The sequence below is a fragment of the Eleutherodactylus coqui genome, chromosome 1 (assembly GCF_035609145.1).
Source record: "Eleutherodactylus coqui strain aEleCoq1 chromosome 1, aEleCoq1.hap1, whole genome shotgun sequence".
NCBI classification, from domain to species: Eukaryota; Metazoa; Chordata; class Amphibia; order Anura; family Eleutherodactylidae; genus Eleutherodactylus; species Eleutherodactylus coqui.
The window spans coordinates 149183532-149205615 of record NC_089837.1 but is presented as its reverse complement, the minus strand read 5'-3'; the positions used below and the strand labels follow the sequence as shown (position 1 = coordinate 149205615).

The window sequence follows — 22084 nt, the reverse complement described above, 5'->3', positions numbered from 1 at the left end:
CCTATGCAACACTTCTGTCCCTAATGCCGGGTGCAACGCTCTGCAGAGGCGATTTTGAGGAAAAAAAAAATTTGCCACTGCTAACAGCAGCCAACACACAGCTATCAGTGGCCCTAATAAGGACCTTTGGGGGTCTTGAAGCCTACACTAACTACCAATTCTTTCCCTACAGCAGCTCCGGTACAAACAGCACTGTCCCTCATCTAACTCACAAGGCATCTGAGGCGAGCCGCGGGAGGGGCCGACTTTTATATTAGGCGGACACCTGATCTCGCCAGCCACTCACAGCAGGGGGGTGGTATAGGGCTTAAACGTTGCAGGGGGAAGTTGTAATGCCTTCCCTGTCTTTCAATTGGCCAGAAAAGCGCGCAAACGTCTCAGGGAAGGAAGTGAAAGTAACCTGAACACCGCATGGTGTTCGTTACGAATAACGAACATCCCGAACACCCTAATATCCGCACGGATATCAAGTTCGGACGAACACGTTCGCTCATCTCTAATTCTGTTCTAAATAATCTTAAATGCAAAGAGAGAAAGAGAGAGCATTGAAGATAAAACTGTCTAATATTATCTTGATACTTGGAACAACGTTACTTGCATGCAAAGCAAATCTCAGCATTACTGAGAACTGTAAATAATTCCTATTTTCTCAAGTTTGCTAAGTAAACTGTCTACCTTCGGTTTACAACTAAAGCTACGTAGACTTGTCCCAATTATTTTACCACCCATCATTCGAGTTCACTATAGGAAAAAGGGAGTAGCGTCATGTGACAAAACTGTTTAAAATGATTACTATTGTGCTTACTCCTGTTGCACTGCACTCAACCGAGCTAGGCCCTTTTCAACCATTGTTGGGAGAGATTACAGAGCCACCTGTGACATCCATCTTTTTTTCCCTGTGGTCTTCCCCACAGCGGCTTGCCTCTGCTCGGACGCCGCATGGGCAGTCATACATAACTTTTGCTTTTTCCAGATAACCCCTCTAATTGCTGTTGCAGAAGTTTCCCTTTCCTGGGTGACAGTGTGTGCCAGACAAATCTTAAATAAAGTGACTTAAATAAGGTAAGGGGCATAGCAAGTGTTTTCATTAAAGGGGTATTCCTTTCATGGACATTAATGACAAATCCAGAGGATATTTTATAAATGTCTGATAGATGCAGGTTCCATCTCTGGGACACACACCTGTCTGCAGAACTGGGGTCCTCTGATCCTGCCTTGGCTCATTACCCCAGTCATCAGTGGCCGAGCTTATGGAAACAGCTAAGCTGACTATTTTACACTGCTTCTGTAACTCCCATTCACATCTATGGCAGTTATAGCTCCCTATGTAAATCAGGCTGAGTCATCCAGTGGATGTACAAGACTGTCTTTACCAGCAGCCTGTTGGCCCCAAGGTTGGCCCCTCTCATCAATGACACTCCCAAGTCTTGTGCTGCTGCAGTCGTCAACCTGCATCGGAGAAATTTGAACTGTAATTATTAAGGTATGCTTTTATCAACTAGCAAACTAAACTACATCTGAAAAGCAGAAAACTAAACTACTGTAGAACCGGTCTTGGCTTGAAATAGTAAAATCTGATGACAGGTTCCCTTCAATCTGCCACTGGTTGAAGCAGACATGCATCTTTTATATTTCTTCTACATTTTTTGAGTCCAGAACCAACTACAATACATGAACAAAATCCAATTTGTGAACTAACTCCACCTGATAACTAGGATAACCTCTTTGAGTTACACAGACAACAAAATCATCCCTGTTGGTGCAAAGGTTGAGAACTATTTACAAAATGCAAGTTGGGTAATGTTTATAATCAAAGTTCATTGACCTTTTTCTGAAAAGACAGTATGTTCACAGTTTTTTTTTAATTCCCTACTATTGTCTGAACTTCACATCCCCATATTCCTCTGATTAATACCCACTAATCAGAGATCAGCGAAATCAGTAGCAACCATGAGACTCCTGTCCTTCCTGCTACTCTGCTCGCACTGTCTTGTTGGTTCTGCCAACTACTGTATCATTGAAGATAGGAATCATTTTTTTTTATACAGAGTTACAGACGCCAAAATAAAGGTTAGTAACGGTAAACGAGGCTTAACTTTTGTATTGTAACTGGAATTGCTGGTAGTTTGGTCTTTCAGCATGCACTGACCACAATCCAACATCATGCTTAGATTATGGCAGCTAATATTTATGATGGTATAGAAGCATTGTAGATGAATGTTTATCATCTGACCGTTATTGGATGCTCATGGTCATGAATAATTTATGATGATGATGAATATGTGCCATCAGAATGATGTTCATGATTTCTGTTATTGTATACGAGTGATACTGTTACTTAATTAGGTTTTCCTATAGAATGTCCAAAACAAATACACTAATAAATTCCATTTTGCTATTTATGCTGGTGTATTTCGCCAACATATAAGTGAAAAATTAATACATCTTGTACTTCAACTTTGATAAGTCAAATCTTTACTTTTATATCTACTTCGCTAAAGAGCTTTTGTAGGCTCTACATACTTTCTGGCAAATTGCATAACATTTTCAAAGCCACATGCATATGTCAGAATACGTAGCCATAGGGACTCCATGTGCAGTCCTGTAATGTTCTATGGGAAACTTTATAGCAACGTTTTGACCATTTGGTCTTCTCAGAGATGGTTGAAACGTTGCTATCTTTCATGGAGGAATAAAAGATATTGAATCTGATTGCAAGACTAATGCTGCCATGCATATCTTATTTCTGAGTACGTACTTTGGAGTCGTGATTCAGATTCCAGTGTGGCTTTGCATTCTGCTCCGCTGCGAACAGCTCTTAGGTTGTGTTGCTGGCATACTTTCTTTTTTCAGAGGAGATTACTATTGGTCTCTATATACAGCATCAGTGAGGAGGTTACTAATATAACACATTTTTTCCTTTCACTGGTAAACAAGGTGGGCTGCATCCGGAAATAAATCTGGCATTGATTAAGGAAGCTTCTATACTGACACTGATACCCACCAAATTTTGCGGGCAGTGCGATGCAGACATCAGGGTCTGAGTGATACAAATCCAGATGTTGGCTCTGTAAACTAATGATTTCTTTTTGTTGATCTAGCACCAGTGCCTGTAATCCAGCTAACTTCTCTTGGTAGGAAGCACAAAATTCCTGGAGTTCTGTAACTTGCTTCTGCAGGGCGGTCACTATGGGCCCCATGTTTAGGCGAGATTATTTTGTAACGTCTTACCGGCGCTGGATAGAAATCGTGGGTGTAGTAGCCGTGCAGGTCACTAGAGAGTAGTCAGAATAGCCAGTAGTCGTTATTGGGAACTTTTAGTTGCAGTACAAATGGATGAGGGGGAAAGTGTAGTCAGATGGAAAGCCAGAGATCAGCAACAAGTAATCATGGTTTGCAGGAGAAGAGCAGGTTTAGGAGATGACGCTTAATCAAGGCAATGGAGCACAATAATCTTGCAAGGAGCTGGGGGAAGGGCCAGGCTTTTATGGGAAATCCCGGGAGGCAGGAACTAGGCTAACAGAAACAAGGCTAGGGTATGCAGAGGAGTTTGTCCAAAGGCCTGGATGGCTCAACAGGGAAATACAGTGGTCTGGACAGAACAGAAGGTCCTCGGTTTGAGTCCCAACAGGAGACCTCAAAAAATCACAGAGGTGAGAGAAAATGCTCAAAGACATAACTCAGAGAAAAAGGATATATACTACAGGAAAGGCTCGATTGCCATTTAACCTGGTAGCATGCAGCAAGCCATTTTGCAATATAGAAGAGCAAAAATGTTCATGCGCAGACTGATTAAGCAATCAACTCAACCCAGGGGAGGGGTGACTGCTAACAAACTGCACCATATGAACCGATACCAAGATGACCGCCATAGATAGGTGCACCACACATACAGGCGACAGGAGACCTCATAGCAAAAAATGAAATTGTCTGTTCCTTCCAACACAAGACCCATTTTCGGTGTTGCATATTTGTGCGCATTGCATTTCCTATACTCATGATACTCATTTACACACCCAAAAAAAACCTGCAGTCATGATCTCATACATTGAAATAGCTAATTATCATAATTATGCTAATTAGCATATGATGAATTACATCCTAGGATACTAAAGGAAACAGCAGAGGTCATTGCCGAACCACTCACCATAGTCTTTGAAAATTCATGGCAAATAGGAGAAGTCCCAGAAGATTGAAAAAGGGCAAATGTTGTCCCTATTGTCAAAAAAGAGAAGAAGGCGGACCCAGGACACTAAAGGCCTGTGAGCCTGACTTATACACCAGGAAAGATCTTTGAACAAATTATTAAACAGCATGTATGCAAGTACTTGGATGAGAATTGAGTCATTAACTAGAGCCAGCATGGGTTTGTAACAAACAAGTCACACCAGACATATCTAATTTTCTTCTATGACAGAATTACCAACTGGGTTGATCAAGGATATGCAGTAGATATAGTATATCTTGACTTTAATAAGTCATTTGTCAAAGCATTTCATACCATACTTATTGAAAAAATTACCACATATAAGATTGACGAGGCTTCAAGTGGATTCACAACTGGCGAAGTAATCGCACTCAAACAGTGGTTATAAATGACTGCACATCCAAGTGGAAAAATGTCTCAAGTGGGGTACCACAAGTCTCTGTCCAAGGCCCAGTGTTGTTCAACAGTTTTATAAATGATCTAGAGGAGGAAATTACGAGAAAACTGATGACAAGCGAAATACACGCTTGTGAATGAACCCATTGAAATCAATGCACAGGAAGATGGAGTAAGCCTAGCATTGGGTAAACAATCCAGGCAGACATGAAGGAACATGATTAAGGGCAACGTGCTAGCCTGAAACATGTAAGGCGGCACATGCGCTCTGTTCCTTCATGTCTGTCTGGATTGCTTAATATAGACTAAAAGCTTTTGACCCATGGCTGTGCTTGCTTCGTTTTCCTGTGCATCAGTTGTGGCTTCCAGTCAGTCCTTTCATGGGAGCGACTGCAGAGGAGATGTCTTCTGGTTTAGATTCCATTGGAATCAATGGGTTATTTACACTGTGTATTGTGCATGCAAATTTTGCATGTACCAATATAGTCATGTGAATCTGGCTCCAGGAGGCCTTTAATGAGCAGAAATTATAAATAAGTTAAAAATATGCAAACATTTAAAATTTTCTTATTTGAGACATAAATGTCAAGGTTTGATACGTAGTGTTATTTTTTATACTTTATGTTTAATTTTCCCTTTCAGAATGAAGAAGATAACCAAAGTCCTAATTTTATTGAGTATGAAATACATGAAGGTTCCTGTGACGTGAAGACTAATGAATGTACACCAACTTATGCAGTAAGATTTAAAAATCTTTAATGAGTAATGTATAACAATAAAGGGGTTTTGTCCTTAAAACAAAACAGCGTCTGCAAGCTGGGCCCTACTTAAAATACCAAACGAGGGTATACTTAACTCTCCTGGGGCCGCAGACCTTGCTGATAGCCGGCGCTGGCATTGGTGGTGACTTCCAGGTAGATGGGCCAGGCAGGCGCCACTGGCATCAGCACTTATATACTGGCCACAATGATGCCAGGAGTTTGGGGATGTGATACTGTGGCATCTGATTGGTTGTCTGTTCACTAATTATATGATAGAGTTTGACTTGAACTGAAAAATGATGAAGCTATGATTTTTCTTACAAGTGATGCTGGTGTGCCCCTTGCAGCTCCACAGGGACAAACACTGTTACTGTGCAGGCAGACTAGATCATCTTTCAATTCAGACTATTCAGATGCGCCCCCTTCCCCCTCACAGTCCCGCTGAGCTGTGGTCCCCACCGCTCTGGTCCCAGAATAAGCTGCAGCTGTCATATTCCATTTGTTGTACATGCAGCAAGCAGGAGTTGGCAGGAATAGCTTGAGTGGGTGCACCAACTCTGGCCTGGTTACGGTGGTTGCTACTCTGCCTACAATGGTAGCTTGTGCGGCAAGTGGGATTGCAAAGGGGTTCTTGGCTTAAGCACTTAGTAATTAGTGTAAACTCTTTGTGACACCAGTGCCTTTGAATTAATGCGTTTTTGTGGTGAAATGAAGAGACACGTCCATAGGTGTAACAGTAAAACCAAAGGTACAGAGTTTATTTAGACTTGAGGACTGAGTACACTGTTCACATTTCTCTTATCGCAAACAGTAAAAGCTTCAGCAATTTCTTGAACACATCAAAATGCATACAGTAATTCCTTGACCCTCTCCTGAAGAATGTGATGAGGCTTCCAGGCTAAGTAAAGTGGTTGCTGAACTAGAAAGTTATTTGTGGAGGCATGGAGGGACAGTGCAGGCTCTCTTGTGGACACACTGACTGCTAACTGTGCAGGGACAAGTTAAACTCACAGTTGCAATGTCTAGCTTCCTTCCAGCTTGCAGGAGGATCTCCCCTGGCATAGGTTCCTCCTGACAGGGTTGAGAAAGACTCCTATCACTCTCTGGGCTCTGCCTGCTCTATGCTCCCAGCTCCTGCACTCCTCCAGCACTTGCTTGCTCCTGTCCTTACATCTCTGCTTCTCTCAGCCTTCCCGTCATCTCTTTCTGCTGACTCATTCCACTTTTCTTTCACTAGCTCACTTTTCCGGTCTCACTTGACTCCTCCCACTTGACGAATCCCCAGGGCTCTCTCTCCCCTGGGTCACATGGCCACCTTTGTCCAGTAACATAAATTCTCTCAGGATAGGAGGCAGACCAACCAGAAAATTAGCTGCAAGCAGCCAATCAGAAGGGGCACTGTTGCCTGGCAGATCATATTTAACTCATTATGCAGGGAAAAACAGTGTCTTTCTTCTTAAGGGTGCCTCCTATGTCCCCCTAAGGACTCATAGCGAGGTCCCTAGGACCTATTAACCCTGTGCCTACCCTGTAGGGCCCTCTGGGTCACTATAGTCCCCCCAAACTTAGAACACAGCCGTCCTCGGCGTTAACCATGGACGAGACATATTACCAATCTATGTTTATGACAGCTAGTTTATATTAAAAAGAGAATTGGACTACTTGCAAGTATATATTAATTTTGAATTGAAACGTTGGGCCAAGACAAAGTTGTAAGTCCCGTCTGGTTATGGGACCCTTACATTTCTCTTCTCCCCACATTCTTAAGATTGCACTAATCTCAGTTATGCATGAAATGACATTTAAATTGATTGTAAGACAGGCAACCTGGAATGGAAGAATTAATAGGTTAGCAGCAGACAAAGGCTATGGATCATAAGTCCCAAAAAGTCCACATTATTGAAACAACTGGGAAGAGAAAACATAAAATCATACTGCTAAGTCCAAGTTGAAAAGCCTACAGGGTGACCGCCTTTTAGCAATGGATTTTGAGATTGTCCCCGCTGCAAAAAAATGGCACACAGACCATAAGCTCAGAATGTACCTTGCGGCCCCCTAGTACCATGGCCTTCATAAGCAAATAAAAAACAAAAAACAAAACATCTCCAAGTAGTCTCTTGGGGCACTTCCTTGAGCGTTGCAAACTTGCAGAGTAGTCTCTCAGGGCACGAACCTTGTTATAACGTATCTGTGTAGTCTCTCGGGGTAACATTCTAAGTATTTGTAATCCACAGGGATAAACAGAAAAACACGCCAGAAAAATAAAACAAAACAAACCAACAGTTTTCATGAAAAGATTAAGAAGTAGGCAGTTACTTGCGATAACAAGTTGGTAGCTGTCCTCTGGTGCTCCTTGTGGACTGTCTGGAGGCCAGCACTGGGATTGCTGAGAGCCTTCTCCTGGGTCTAGGTGTAGGACGAGTAGGAATCTGCTGCGGAGTCTGCTGTGGAATCTGCCGTAGAATTTACTGTGCTGGAGACTGTAATATTATTAACGGGGTATGGCACCATGTCATTGGAATAGCCTGATCAAAGAGAGTGTAACACGGAGTGTCTTGCTGCTCATTCGGTTCGGGCTCCAAGAAAGTGTCTGTCTTTTGAGCATCAGAATCTGTCTGTTCCTGGGGTGGTCGCAGGACATACTTTAAGGCGATTGCGATGAACAATTTGAAGTCTCTTGTTGGTCTGGGTAATGTAGTATAGTCCTTTCTCTTGAGATGGAATTGATAATATGACATAAGGTTGTAGTTTCCTCTGGGAATCAAGCTGGCCAGTTCGATGTTCCTTTCGGAGCCAGACTCGATCTCCAACTTGTTACAAAGTAGCATGGGCATGCTTATTGAAGTCCATTTGTTGTTTCTGTTGTTGTTCTTTCATTGGGGTATCAAAAATAAGCTGGACTTCTTTAAAAACCCTGAAAAACCCACAACTCCTGTCCCTACCTACTTGCCCCCTTGGGCTACGCCCCAGGGTGACAACTGGGTGACGGTCCCTACACTTTCTAGGGAAGCGGGACACGAAAACTGAACAAAACAGACAGACACTGGAACAAATAACACAAAGGCAAGTCAGACTATCCGGGTCGGCAACAGGAGGGTATAAGGTACAGAAGGGTCAGGCAAAGGCAAGTCGGGTCCAAAAAGCAGAGAGTCAAATAGGAGTCAAATCACATGAAAACATGGGTGCAGGTGAAAGATCAAACTAACACTGGCAAGGATCTGAGCACACAGCCTGGTTTAAATACTGTCAGAGCTCCCGCCCCAGCAGCTGATTGGGGCGGGGATTCTGACAGCAACCGAGTACACCCAGCAATGCTGGGGAACCCGCCCCCAGCCCTGTAGGAGGCAGAGATGAAGATGCATGCTGGGTTGCCATGGTGCCAAGGACGCGGTGTATGGTAGCACCCGCCACGTCCCTAGCAACCCGGCGGCGAGGGTAGGTAACGAGAACCAGGGCTCCCCTGAGCCGCACCGCAGCCACCTGGATGACAGGACCAGTGGTGAGGGCATGGAGGACTCGCAAACCGCCGGTCCTGACAGTACCCCCCCCCCCCTTCTGCAGGGGAACCCTGTACCCCCAAGACCCAGAGCGGGCTTGAGGGGAAAGGCCCTACGGAAACGTCGAACCAACTGAGGTGCATGCACATCCTGAGCGGGGATCTATGTATGGTCCTCAGGGCCAAAACCCCCTCCAATGGACCAAGTACTGAAGAACGCCTCTAACCCGCCAGGCATCAATCAAACGCTCTACCTCGTACTCCAATTCCCCCTCAACGAGTGTAGGAGAGGGCGGGTTCTGGGAGGGCAGAACTGGGGTTACATATTTCTCCAGCAAACTCTTGTAAAAAACATCATGAATCTTTCATGACTGCGGAAGAGACAGTCTGTACGCCACAGGGTTCACCACCTGAGAGATGGTGAATTGACCAACAAAGCTGGGAGCTAGCTTTAACCCTCTCCAATCCACTGTCTGACGTCTTAAGACATTCTGATTTAGGGCTGTACAACTCTGATGTTGGAAGACATCTGTTGGGGTTCTCTTAATGTATATTGCCAGCCTCTCTGCTGTCGGAGCCTATCCAACGTGTCACTTCATGCAGTACTGGATTTAGCCAGCATCTAGCGCCGTTGTAGAACGGCAGAAAAAGAGTAAACCCCCAAGGAAAACCAGGATGTAAATTGGATTGGAAAGGGTTAAGGATGGAACTTTACGTTTCACTGTGCACAGTTCATCGATAGCATAATCCGCAGATGGCGTTTCAGAAACTGAGGGAGCAGAGAAAGAAAATCGGGGATGGAACGCATAATTACAAAAGAACGGTGAGACCTGAGATGACGAATTTACATGATCATTTATGGCAAATTTGTCGAGAGGTAGAAAGTTAACCCACTGATATTGATTATCTGAAACAAACAGTTGTAGGTATTGAATTAATTCTTGGTTCATCCTCTCAGTTTGCCCATACGACTTGGGATGAAAAGCCAACAAAAAGGATAAATCAAACTGTACTCCTCTATCTGAGACCACATCCTCAGGAATCCCATGCAACCGAACCACCTCTTTAATGAACATCTCAGATAGTAATTTAGCGTTAGGTAGCTTACCCAGAGAAACGAAATGTGACATCTTAGAGAACCAATCCACGATGACCCAACAGACCGTATTCCCCTGCGACGGCGGCAAATCAGGTATGAAGTCCATGGACAGATGTGAACAGGGCTGGATGGAATGGGCAAGGGAAGAAGAAGCCCCTCAGGACGTCTCCTGGCACTCTTCCCCCTTGCGCACACCAAACAAGCAGTGACAAACGCCCAAACGTCCCTAGCCACATGAGACCACCAATAGATTCTGGAAAGTAGTTCCTGAGTTCCCCGGGTGCCAGAATGACCAGCTAGGACCAAGGCATACGTCTCCTTTTACACCTTCAACCTCAACAGTAAAGGAACAAACCGTTTGCCTTCCGGAAGGGCTTCAGGGGAAGACTGCTGCACAGCCTGAATCAGAAGTGAGGGGTCAGAGGAGACAGCGGCGAAAATCACCCCAGGGGAGAGAACCACTGGGCACCGGCAACCTGGTTAAGGAGGTCGGGATGAGTAGAAGAGCATATTGGTTTCTGACTGTGATCCTATTTAGCTCCCTATAGTCAATACAGGGTCTGAGACTCCTGTCCTTCTTATCTACAAAGAAAAACCCCGCACCTACCGGAGACTCTGAGGGTCAGATGTGCCCCCTGGCCAAATTATCTTGAACATACTCCTTCATGGACTCCCTCTCCAGAACCGTAACGTTGTAGATGCAGCCTTTAGGAAGCTTGCCCCAAGGAATCGAGTCAATCTTACAATCCCATTCCCTATGAGGAGGCAATGCTTCAGATAACTGTTTCGAGAAGACGTCCGAGAACCCAGAGAAGTAATCGGGTAGCTCAATCCCCTCGCAGGTGGAGATACCCACCTCCACCGGCCACATGTGATTGGCACAGCGTGAACCCCACTTGATTAGCTTCAACGTGTCCCAGTTAACTATGGGGTTGTGTTCCCTTAGCCAGGGTAGCCCTAAAACTATGTCCACAGACAAGTCTCTCATAACCAGAAACGTGCAGGACTCAGTATGTAAGGCACCTACCATAAACCTTAACTCCAGGGTAACCAGATTAACAGGGAGGCCTGCAAAGGAGTGGAGTCTACCCAACAGATTAGCATAGGAGGGTCTAAACATAAAAAAACGACAGTTTGGCAACAAAATCAAAATTAACAAAATTTGCCGCAGCCCCCGAATCAACAAATTCTACGGTGCAGGCCAATAACATTTTAGACACCTCAGGGAGTACCTAAGCTCCTAAACAGTCCTCCCGACAACTGCCTAGGAGCAGAAGTTTTCCTGCCGTGGCTTCTTCTCACAGAAAATAACAGGGGCAGAGGGAACTACTTTATAAAGCCCTATTCACAGAAGAACCCTAAAATAATCTTTATTGATATACGTTAAAAACGTTGGGCTTAGAAAAATCCACAATTAGTGAAGACAAGACGTACACAAACAGACAAGACACGTGTGCTCTTCCTTAGCACAGTATTATGAAAAGGTGGTTCAAATGATGATTGTAGATGTACGTTATATCAGAAACTGACTTTTTCTGTAAGAACCTCCCACAAAGAATAAATAAAAATAGGAGATTGGAGGGTCTCCAGTATCTAAATTCGAACCTAGGAAATTTATGGGATATTGACTGTCATGATTCAGTACTGGTATAATATATTACAGTCTAATACTTATTCCCCCCCTCTAGGTTAATTAACTGGATAGACTACCTCCACTCCTATGAAGCGAATTAGCCTATGTAGGCAAACAGGTTATGCCCTAACATTTATTGATGTCCATGTAGGGTTGATGTCAATATAGTAGAATAGACAGTGGTCCCATAAATAGAGATCTACTGGTAAAGATAAATCGAGAGTATAATTTCCAAACAAGATAATTGTGGTTCAATGCATTTCAGTTGGACCTACAACTTTTCAAGAACCAGGTGGTCAGAGGTTTCAAAAATGACCGGGGGGTGTCTGGTGTATTGACATCCACTCCTAGATATTAGGGTGGAGATCTGATATATGTCTCCCCACCTAAATAGAACCGTAAGTGATTAAATGATAATAGATATGTTTTAGCGTCAAAATAGTTGCTTTCCAAGTCTCATATATTGAGACTGCGTAGATGTTTTAGAGTGCAGTGGAAGGTAGTGCTCCATTCTGATATATATTTATTTACAGCATATTCCGTACCTTGCACCCACTCACATCTACGGTTAATCTTAGACTAGACATACATGCCCTGTTAGCAGACAACAGAACAGGGTCTAACCTGTTTGATATTACGTCTAGCCAAGACCTAAGTCAATTAATATGACCAGATTAGTGCACACTCTGAGCTAAGCAACGACGCTGAGAAGGGGACAATACCCCAATAGGCTAAGTATAGATAGAAAGTGATATAGCCACCAACCCACCATCAGGGCTGGAGGCTATATCACTTTCTATCTACACTTAGCCTATTGGGGTATTGTCCCCTTCTCCCCTTTTGACTAAGCAGCCTGAAAATGATGTACATTCATGGGGTCAGGACAATAAGTCAAAAATTTCCTTTTGTGACAGGATCACACTACACACACACATGGTCATCAGTTCACTATTCACATACAGATTTCTTACCATAAAACATACCGTCTGTTGTATTCTTTGACATCGTTTTCAGAGTATGACAGTAGTGTCCTACTTGGTCAGTGAAGAGGGACAAACACAACCTCAGGGAAGGACAGATAATCTTGTAAGTAATAAGGTTTCTTACCTTTTGTTGGAAGACCGCTCTGTCTGTCCTTCCTGGGGAAGAGAAAATCACTGAATTCTTTGTTGGGATCTGATTGTGGTACAGCCCTGAAACTTAACACTCTCATTAAAGTCAAAGACATTACATTGCAACAACAACCTTTTGCAATCTGACAGTCACCATAACTTGCAAGTCGTAGTGTGACACCATTGACTTCAATGAAAGTGTAAGGTCGCTGGGCTAAACAGCAATCTTTGGTTATATGACCCTTGTCACAGCCAATGTTGCCTTGTAGCCTTAACCTAATTCTTCTGGAGGGGAATGCTCGTAGCACAGAGTGTAGGCTTAAGTGTTCCTGGGGTGAGCTTACCCTTCTGTAGCATACTGTCTCACTTCTTTTTTTGGCTCCTCTGCACGATGGCATGGTTACTGCTCTAAGCATATGTCCAACTCTGCACTAGCAAGAAGGACTGATCCTTAAATAAAATTTGCCACCAGGTTCATGTGAGAAATAAGGCATGTTTTACACCTATAAGCTCTAACACTGATGTGAAGCAAATATGGTGTAGTTCAACACCAATTGATTAATGCCTCTGGGGCCAGATACTGAAATATGTACAACTTTTTTTTATTGTATATACTTATGTCCATGTTCTGATGCTTAATTGTTGGATTCCTTTAAATTCCCATTTTCTATTTGCTTACTTTTGCTTGTATTTACTTCTTATCGTCTGTAAATGTCTCTGCCATTGCTTAGACTGTTTACTTCTGCCTCATGGTTTCCATTTATAATGGACCGACAGCATCCAAAGGACCTCATTAATTTATAATGGGGTCCATTGCATCCTGGTGTTCAGTATTCTGGCGAAAAAAATAAGCGTTACATGCAGTTCTATTTTATCTATCAAAGGTGATATCTTCAATGTAGACTCCAAATGGAAACGCGACACAGATATGATTATAATTTTAAATGTTATACTAGCCATACACTTTGGTTGGTTGTCAGTAGAGATGAGCGAACGTGTTCGTCCGAACTTGATATCCGTGCGGATATTAGGGTGTTCGGGATGTTCGTTATTCGTAACGAACACCATGCGGTGTTCGGGTTACTTTCACTTCCTTCCCTGAGACGTTTGCGCGCTTTTCTGGCCAATTGAAAGACAGGGAAGGCATTACAACTTCCCCCTGCAACGTTTAAGCCCTATACCACCCCCCTGCTGTGAGTGGCTGGCGAGATCAGGTGTCCGCCTAATATAAAAGTCGGCCCCTCCCGCGGCTCGCCTCACATGCCTTGTGAGTTAGATGAGGGACAGTGCTGTTTGTACCGGAACTGCTGTAGGGAAAGAATTGGTAGTTAGTGTAGGCTTCAAGACCCCCAAAGGTCCTTATTAGGGCCACTGATAGCTGTGTGTTGGCTGCTGTTAGCAGTGGCAAATTTTTTTTCTTCTCAAAATCGCCTCTGCAGAGCGTTGCACCCGGCATTAGGGACAGAAGTGTTGCATAGGCAGGGAGAGTGTTAGGAGTGAGTGTAGCCTTCAAGAACCTCAACGGTCCTTTCTAGGGCCATATTTAACCGTGTGCAGTACTGTGCTGGCTGCTGTTAGCTGTGCTGCATATTTTTTTTCTTCTCAAAATAGCCTCTGCAGAGCATTGCACCCTCCATTGATACTGCAGGGAAAGAATTGTGTAGGCAGGGCCACAACACAGTTATTATTCATTGAATATACGCAGTGCGGCCTTTTGCTTGTAAAACAAGTGAAAAAAATTCTATTTGTCCTGCCTCTGTCCGTGCTAAGGGCGGTGGACACGTGTCGGCTGCGTGTGCAACGTTTAAAAATCAGACGCACCCAGCTACGTTTTACTGCTGGCTTCGCCATTTGCTTTCCTTAATTTGGAAAAAAAATACCTGCTCTGCCAGAGTTATAATAACTCTGCTACCCTCAAGTTCTGTGCCACATTAGCAGGGCCACAGCACAGTTATTAAACTTCTCATGTTCATTGAATATACGCAGTGCTGCCTTTTGGTGGAAAAAAACTGAAAAATTTTCTATTTGTCCTGCCTCTGTCCGTCCTAAGGGCGGTGGACACGTGTCGGCTGCGTGTGCAACGTTTAAAAATCAGACGCACCCAGCTACGTTTTACTGCTGGCTTCGCCATTTGCTTTCCTTAATTTGGAAAAAAAATACCTGCTCTGCCAGAGTTATAATAACTCTGCTACCCTCAAGTTCTGTGCCACATTAGCAGGGCCACAGCACAGTTATTAAACTTCTCATGTTCATTGAATATACGCAGTGCTGCCTTTTGGTGGAAAAAAACTGAAAAATTTTCTATTTGTCCTGCCTCTGTCCGTCCTAAGGGCGGTGGACACGTGTCGGCTGCGTGTGCAACGTTTAAAAATCAGACGCACCCAGCTACGTTTTACTCCTGGCTTCGCCATTTGCTTTCCTTAATTTGGAAAAAAAATACCTGCTCTGCCAGAGTTATAATAACTCTGCTACCCTCAAGTTCTGTGCCACATTAGCAGGGCCACAGCACAGTTATTAAACTTCTCATGTTCATTGAATATACGCAGTGCTGCCTTTTGGTGGAAAGAAACTGAAAAATTTTCTATTTGTCCTGCCTCTGTCCGTCCTAAGGGCGGTGGACACGTGTCGGCTGCGTGTGCAACGTTTAAAAATCAGACGCACCCAGCTACGTTTTACTCCTGGCTTCGCCATTTGCTTTCCTTAATTTGGAAAAAAAATACCTGCTCTGCCAGAGTTATAATAACTCTGCTACCCTCAAGTTCTGTGCCACATTAGTAGGGCCACAGCACAGTTATTAAACTTCTCATGTTCATTGAATATACGCAGTGCTGCCTTTTGGTGGAAAAAAACTGAAAAATTTTCTATTTGTCCTGCCTCTGTCCGTCCTAAGGGCGGTGGACACGTGTCGGCTGCGTGTGCAACGTTTAAAAATCAGACGCACCCAGCTACGTTTTACTCCTGGCTTCGCCATTTGCTTTCCTTAATTTGGAAAAAAAATACCTGCTCTGCCAGAGTTATAATAACTCTGCTACCCTCAAGTTCTGTGCCACATTAGCAGGGCCACAGCACAGTTATTAAACTTCTCATGTTCATTGAATATACGCAGTGCTGCCTTTTGGTGGAAAAAAACTGAAAAATTTTCTATTTGTCCTGCCTCTGTCCGTCCTAAGGGCGGTGGACACGTGTCAGCTGCGGTTGCAACGTTTAAAAATCAGACGCACCCAGCTACGTTTTACTCCTGGCTTCGCCATTTGCTTTCCTTAATTTGGAAAAAAAATACCTGCTCTGCCAGAGTTATAATAACTCTGCTACCCTCAAGTTCTGTGACACATTAGCAGGGCCACAGCACAGTTATTAAACTTAGATTATTCATTCACTAGAGGCAGTGGGGCCTTTCGTTTTCAAAAAAGGGAAAAAATTATATTTGGCCTGCAGTCTTGCGCCAATTTATTTCCTGCCTGTTAAATCAAATCACTGGTAATACAGCATGCTGAGGGGTAGGGGTAGGCCTAGAGGACGTGGACGCGGCCGAGGACGCGGAGGGCCAAGTCAGGGTGTGGGCACAGGCCGAGCTCCTGATCCAGGTGTGTCGCAGCCGACTGCTGTGCGATTAGGAGAGAGGCACGTTTCTGGCGTCCCCACATTCATCGCCCAATTAATGGGTCCACGCGGGAGACGGTTATTAGAAAATGAGCAGTGTGAGCAGGTCCTGTCCTCGATGGCAGAAAGTGCTTCGAGCAACCTATCGTCAACACGCAGTTCTGCGCCGTCCACTGCTGCAAATCCGAATCCTCTGTCTGCTGCTCCTCCTTCCTCCCAGCCTCCTCACTCCACTACAATGACACCTGCTCAGGAGCGGGAACACTCCCAGGAACTGTTCTCGGGCCCCTGCTTAGATTGGGCAGCAGCGGTTCCTCTCCCACCAGAGGAGTTTATCGTCACTGATGCCCAACCATTCGAAAGTTCCCGGGGTCCGGGGGAAGAGGCTGGGGACTTCCGCCAACTGTCTCAACAACTTTCTGTGGGTGAGGAGGACGATGACGATCAGACACAGTTGTCTTGCAGTGAGGTAGTAGTAAGGGCAGTAAGTCCGAGGGAGCAGCGCACAGAGGATTCGGAGGAAGAGCAGCAGGACGATGAGGTGACTGACCCCACCTGGTGTGCAACGCTTACTCAGGAGGACAGGTCTTCAGAGGGGGAGTCAAGGGCATCAGCAGGGCAGGTTGCAAGAGGCAGTGCGGTGGCCAGGGGTAGAGGCAGGGCCAGACCGAATAATCCACCAAATGTTTCCCAAAGCGCCCCCTCGCGCCATGCCACCCTGCAGAGGCCGAGGTGCTCTAAGGTCTGGCAGTTTTTCACAGAGACGCCTGACGACCGACGAACAGTGGTGTGCAACCTTTGTCGCGCAAAGCTCAGCCAGGGAGCCAACACCAACAGCCTCACCACCACCACCATGCGCAGACATATGATGGCCAAGCACCCCACAAGGTGGGACGAAGGCCGTTCAGCTCCTCCGGTTTGCACCCCTGCCTCTCCCCCTGTGCCCCAACCTGCCACTGAGATGCAACCCCCCTCTCAGGACACAGGCACTACCGCCTCATGGCCTGCACCCACACCCTCATCTCCGCTGTCCTCGGCCCCATCCAGCAGTGTAGTTCAGCGCACCGTCCAGCCGTCGCTTGCGCAAGTGTTCGAGCGCAAGCGCAAGTACGCCGCCACGCACCCGCACGCTCAAACGTTAACCGTCCGCATAGCAAAATTCATCAGCCTTGAGATGCTGCCGTATAGGGTTGTGGAAACTGAGTCCTTCAAAAGTATCATGGAGGCGATGGCCCCGCGCTACTCAGTTCCCAGTCGCCACTACTTTTCCCGATGTGCCGTCCCAGCCCTGCACGACCACGTCTCCCGCAACATTGTACGCGCCCTCACCAACGCGGTTACTGCCACGGTCCACTTAACAACGGACACGTGGACAAGCACAGGCGGGCAGGGCCACTACATCTCCCTGACGGCACATTGGGTGAATTTAGTGGAGGCTGGGACAGAGTCAGAGCCTGGGACCGCTCACGTCCTACCCACCCCCAGAATTGCGGGCCCCAGCTCGGTGGTGGTATATGCGGAGGTGTATGCTTCCTCCACTAAAGCACCCTCCTCCTCCTCTGTCTCGCAATCAAGATGTGTTAGCAGCAGCATGTCGCCAGCAGTCGGTGTCGCGCGGTGTGGCAGCACAGCGGTGGGCAAGCGTCAGCAGGCCGTGCTGAAACTACTCAGCTTAGGCGATAAGAGGCACACGGCCCACGAACTGCTGCAGGGTCTGACACAGCAGACCGACCGCTGGCTTGCGCCGCTGAGCCTCCAACCGGGCATGGTCGTGTGTGACAACGGCCGTAACCTGGTGGCGGCTCTGCAGCTCGGCAGCCTCACGCACGTGCCATGCCTGGCCCACGTCTTTAATTTGGTGGTTCAGCGCTTTCTGAAAAGCTACCTACGCTTGTCAGACCTGCTCGTAAAGGCGCGCCGGCTCTGCGCACATTTCCGCAAGTCCCACACGGACGCTGCCACCCTGCGCACCCTGCACCATCACTTTAAGCTGCCAGTGCACCGACTGCTGTGCGACGTGCCCACACGGTGGAACTCTACGCTCCACATGTTGGCCAGGCTCTATGAACAGCGTAGAGCTATAGTCGAATACCAACTCCAACATGGGCGGCGCAGTGGGAGTCAGCCTCCTCAATTCCTTTCAGAAGAGTGGGCCTGGTTGGCAGACATCTGCCATGTCCTTGGTAATTTTGAGGAGTCTACCCAGGTGGTGAGCGGCGATGCTACAATCATTAGCGTCACCATTCCTCTGCTATGCATCTTGAGAAATTCCCTGCAAACCATAAAGGCAGCTGCTTTGCGCTCGGAAACGGGGGCGGTTGAAGACAGTATGCCGCTGGATAGTCAGGACACCCTCCTGTCTATTTCTCAGCGCGTACAGGAGGAGGAGGAGGAGCATGAGGAGGATGAGGAGGAGGGGGAAGAGACAGCTTGGCCCACTGCTGACGGTACACCGGCTGATTGCCTGTCATCCTTTCAGCGTGTATGGCCTGAGGAGGAGGAGGAGGATCCTGAAAGTGATCTTCCTAGTGAAGACAGCCATGTGTTGCGTACTGGTACCCTGGCACACATGGCTGACTTCATGTTAGGATGCCTTTCTCGTGACCCTCGCGTTGCACGCATTCTGGCCACAACGGATTACTGGGTGTACACACTGCTCGACCCACGCTATAAGGAGAACCTGCCCGCTCTCATTCCCGAAGAGGAAAGAGGTTCGAGAGTGTTGCTATACCACAGGACCCTTGCGGACAAGCTGATGGTAAAATTCCCAGCCGACAGCGCTAGTGGCAGAAGGCGCAGTACTGAGGGCAAGGTAGCAGGGGAGGTGCGGAGATCGAGCAGCATGTACAGCACAGGCAGGGCAACAGTCTTTAAGGGCCTGGACAGCTTTATGGCTCCCCAACAAGACTGTGTCACCGCTCCCCAGTCAAGGCTGAGTCGGCGGGAGCACTGTAAAAGGATGGTGAGGGAGTACGTAGCCGATCGCACGACCGTCCTCCGTGACGCCTCTGCCACCTACAACTACTGGGTGTCGAAGCTGGACACATGGCCTGAACTAGCGCTGTATGCCCTGGAGGTGCTTGCTTGTCCTGCGGCTAGCGTCTTGTCGGAGAGGGTGTTTAGTGCGGCTGGGGGAATCATCACAGATAAGCGTACCCGCCTGTCAACCGACAGTGCCGACAGGCTAACACTCATCAAGATGAACAAAGCCTGGATTTCCCCAGACTTCTCTTCTCCACAAGCGGACAGCAGCGATACGTAAGCAATATGTAGGCTGCACCCGCGGATGGAAGCTACGTTCTCTCTCACCATCCAAAACGGGGACATTTCTGCTTCATCAATCTGTGTCTAATATTCCTCCTCCTCCTCCTCCTGCTACTCCTCCTGAAACCTCACGTAATCACGCTGAACGGGCAATTTTTCTTAGGGCCACAAGGCTCAGTCATATAATTTTTCTAAACAATTTTTAAAAGTTTCAATGCGCTTAAAAGCGTTGGAACTGTAACTTGAACCAATTTTTCGTTACACTGGGCTGCCTCCAGGCCTAGTTACCACTTAAGCCACATTAACCAAAGCGATTAATGGGTTTCACCTGCCCTCTTGGCTGGCCATGGCCAATTTTTGGGATGTACATTAGTACTGTTGATACAGCAATTTTTGTGGGCCCTCGCCTACAGTGTAATCAAATAAATTTTAAGCCCACCTGCATTAAGCACGACATTACTACCTCAGCTGTGTTGGGCAATGCAATGGGATATTTCTATGTACCGCCGGTGGCTTCCTGGCACCCACCCATGCTGTGGGTCCACAGGGAGTGTAACCTACATGTGTCCACTTGTAAAGAACCCCAGTCAGACTGGGGCATGCAGTGTGGGCCGAAGCCCACCTGTATTACGCACGACATTACTACCTCAGCTGTGTTGGGCAATGCAATGGGATATTTCTATGTACCGCCGGTGGCTTCCTGGCACCCACCCATGCTGTGGGTCCACAGGGAGTGTAACCTACATGTGTCCACTTGTAAAGAACCCCAGTCAGACTGGGGCATGCAGTGTGGGCCGAAGCCCACCTGTATTACGCACGACATTACTACCTCAGCTGTGTTGGGCAATGCAATGGGATATTTTTGTGTACCGCCGGTGGGTTCCAGGGAGCCACCCATGCTGTCGGTCGACAGGGACTTCACAATAGGGAGTTGTACCTGCCTGTGTCTACGAATTAAAAAGCCCGGTCTAACTGGGGCATGCAGACACCTTGACAGAATAAATAGTGCGTGGCACATAGGTTCCCCATTGCTATGCCCACGTGTGCAGCTCCTGATGGCGGTGGCACAGGATTCTATTTCTCATTGCTTCTGTACAGCATTGTGGGCTATCGCCCCTCCCCTTTTAAAGAGGGTCGCTGCCTAGCCGTGCCAACCCTGTGCAGTGTGTGCCTGCGGTCCCTCGTCATGGCAGACGCACTTCTAAATAGACATGAGGGTGGTGTGGCATGAGGGCAGCTGAAGGCTGCGCAGGGACACTTTGGTGTGCGCTGTGGGGGGGAGGGGGGACGGTTGGGCAGCCCACTCTTGCCGGTATTCTGGCTTAATAGTGGGACCTGTGAACTTGAGATGCAGCCCAACATGTAGCCCCTCGCCTGCCCTATCCGTTGCTGTGTCGTTCCCATCACTTTCTTGAATTGCCCAGATTTTCACACATGAAAACCTTAGCGAGCATCGGCGAAATACAAAAATGTTCTGGTCGCCCATTGACTTCAATGGGGTTCGTTATTCGAAACGAACCCTTGAACATCGCGGGAAGTTCGTTTCGAATAACGAACACCCGAACATTTTGGTGTTCGCTCATCTCTAGTTGTCAGCAGAATGCTCATTTGGCCAACAGCAATTCCTCCTGACCCCCTATACAAATGCATACTTGGCTCATCCTATATGATGTATTAAGTGAAGAGTAGTGATGAGCGAGCATACCCGCTAAGGGCAATTGCTCGATCGAGCATTGCCCTTAGTGAGTACCTGCCCGCTCGAGAGAAAAGGTTCGGCTGCCGGCGGGCGGGGAGCGGCAGAGGAGAGCGGGGAGGAACGGAGGGAAGATCTCTCTCTCTCCCTCTCCCCCGCTCCCCCTGCTCACTGCCGCAACTCACCTGTCACCCGCGCTGGCAGCCGAACCATTTCTCTTGAGCGGGCAGGTACTCGCTAAGGGCAATGCTCGCTCGAGCAATTGCCCTTAGCGAGTATGCTCGCTCAGCTCTACTGAAGAGCATATTCAGTGTTTCCAAAACCAGCTAGACCACTATGTTGCAAAGTGTACACAATTGTCCTTACTATATAAATGGCTCCTTATTCTTCCAGTCTCTCCACTTTACTCATCTCCGTAAGTTATTGATTACCATGGAAACTTTCAGTGCTAATTCCTGCAGTGTGGATGAGATTTTAAAAATAAAAAACGTAATTTAAAATATTAAAACAAAAAATATATTGGAATGCAGCAGGGGCCATTAATCCTATAAAGTTGCAGTTTATCAGGTTGTTTTAATATAAATTAGATGCAAACATTGTTATTTGTAGAAATAAATTTATAACATTGGAATGATTAGTATTATAGTAAAAAATATTTCTTTTGTAGCTTCGAGCCAAGTGTTCTGCTTATGTTCGTTTCGACAAAGAAATGAAAATCAGGAGTGTGGAGTCTCAAAATTGCAGCAGTCCTAAAGGTAAATCATTTAGTCTTACTATTAATTCCAATAACAGCGGTGCCTGCAATTACAAGCGCTGGCCACCA

General features: G+C 46.5%; 1 protein-coding gene across 1 annotated transcript in view; it reads left to right on the top strand.

Moving 5' to 3' along the window:
- Positions 1-1923: 1923 nt before the first annotated feature.
- LOC136626582 (kininogen-2-like) overlaps positions 1924-22084 on the top strand; it is a 102684-nt gene continuing 82523 nt past the window's right edge. The window contains exons 1-3 of the mRNA XM_066601635.1: positions 1924-2070; positions 5246-5341; positions 21929-22016. Of these exons, the coding sequence (XP_066457732.1) occupies positions 1951-2070; positions 5246-5341; positions 21929-22016 (304 nt within the window). The 5' untranslated portion in view covers positions 1924-1950. The remainder of the gene's footprint in view (positions 2071-5245; positions 5342-21928; positions 22017-22084) is intronic.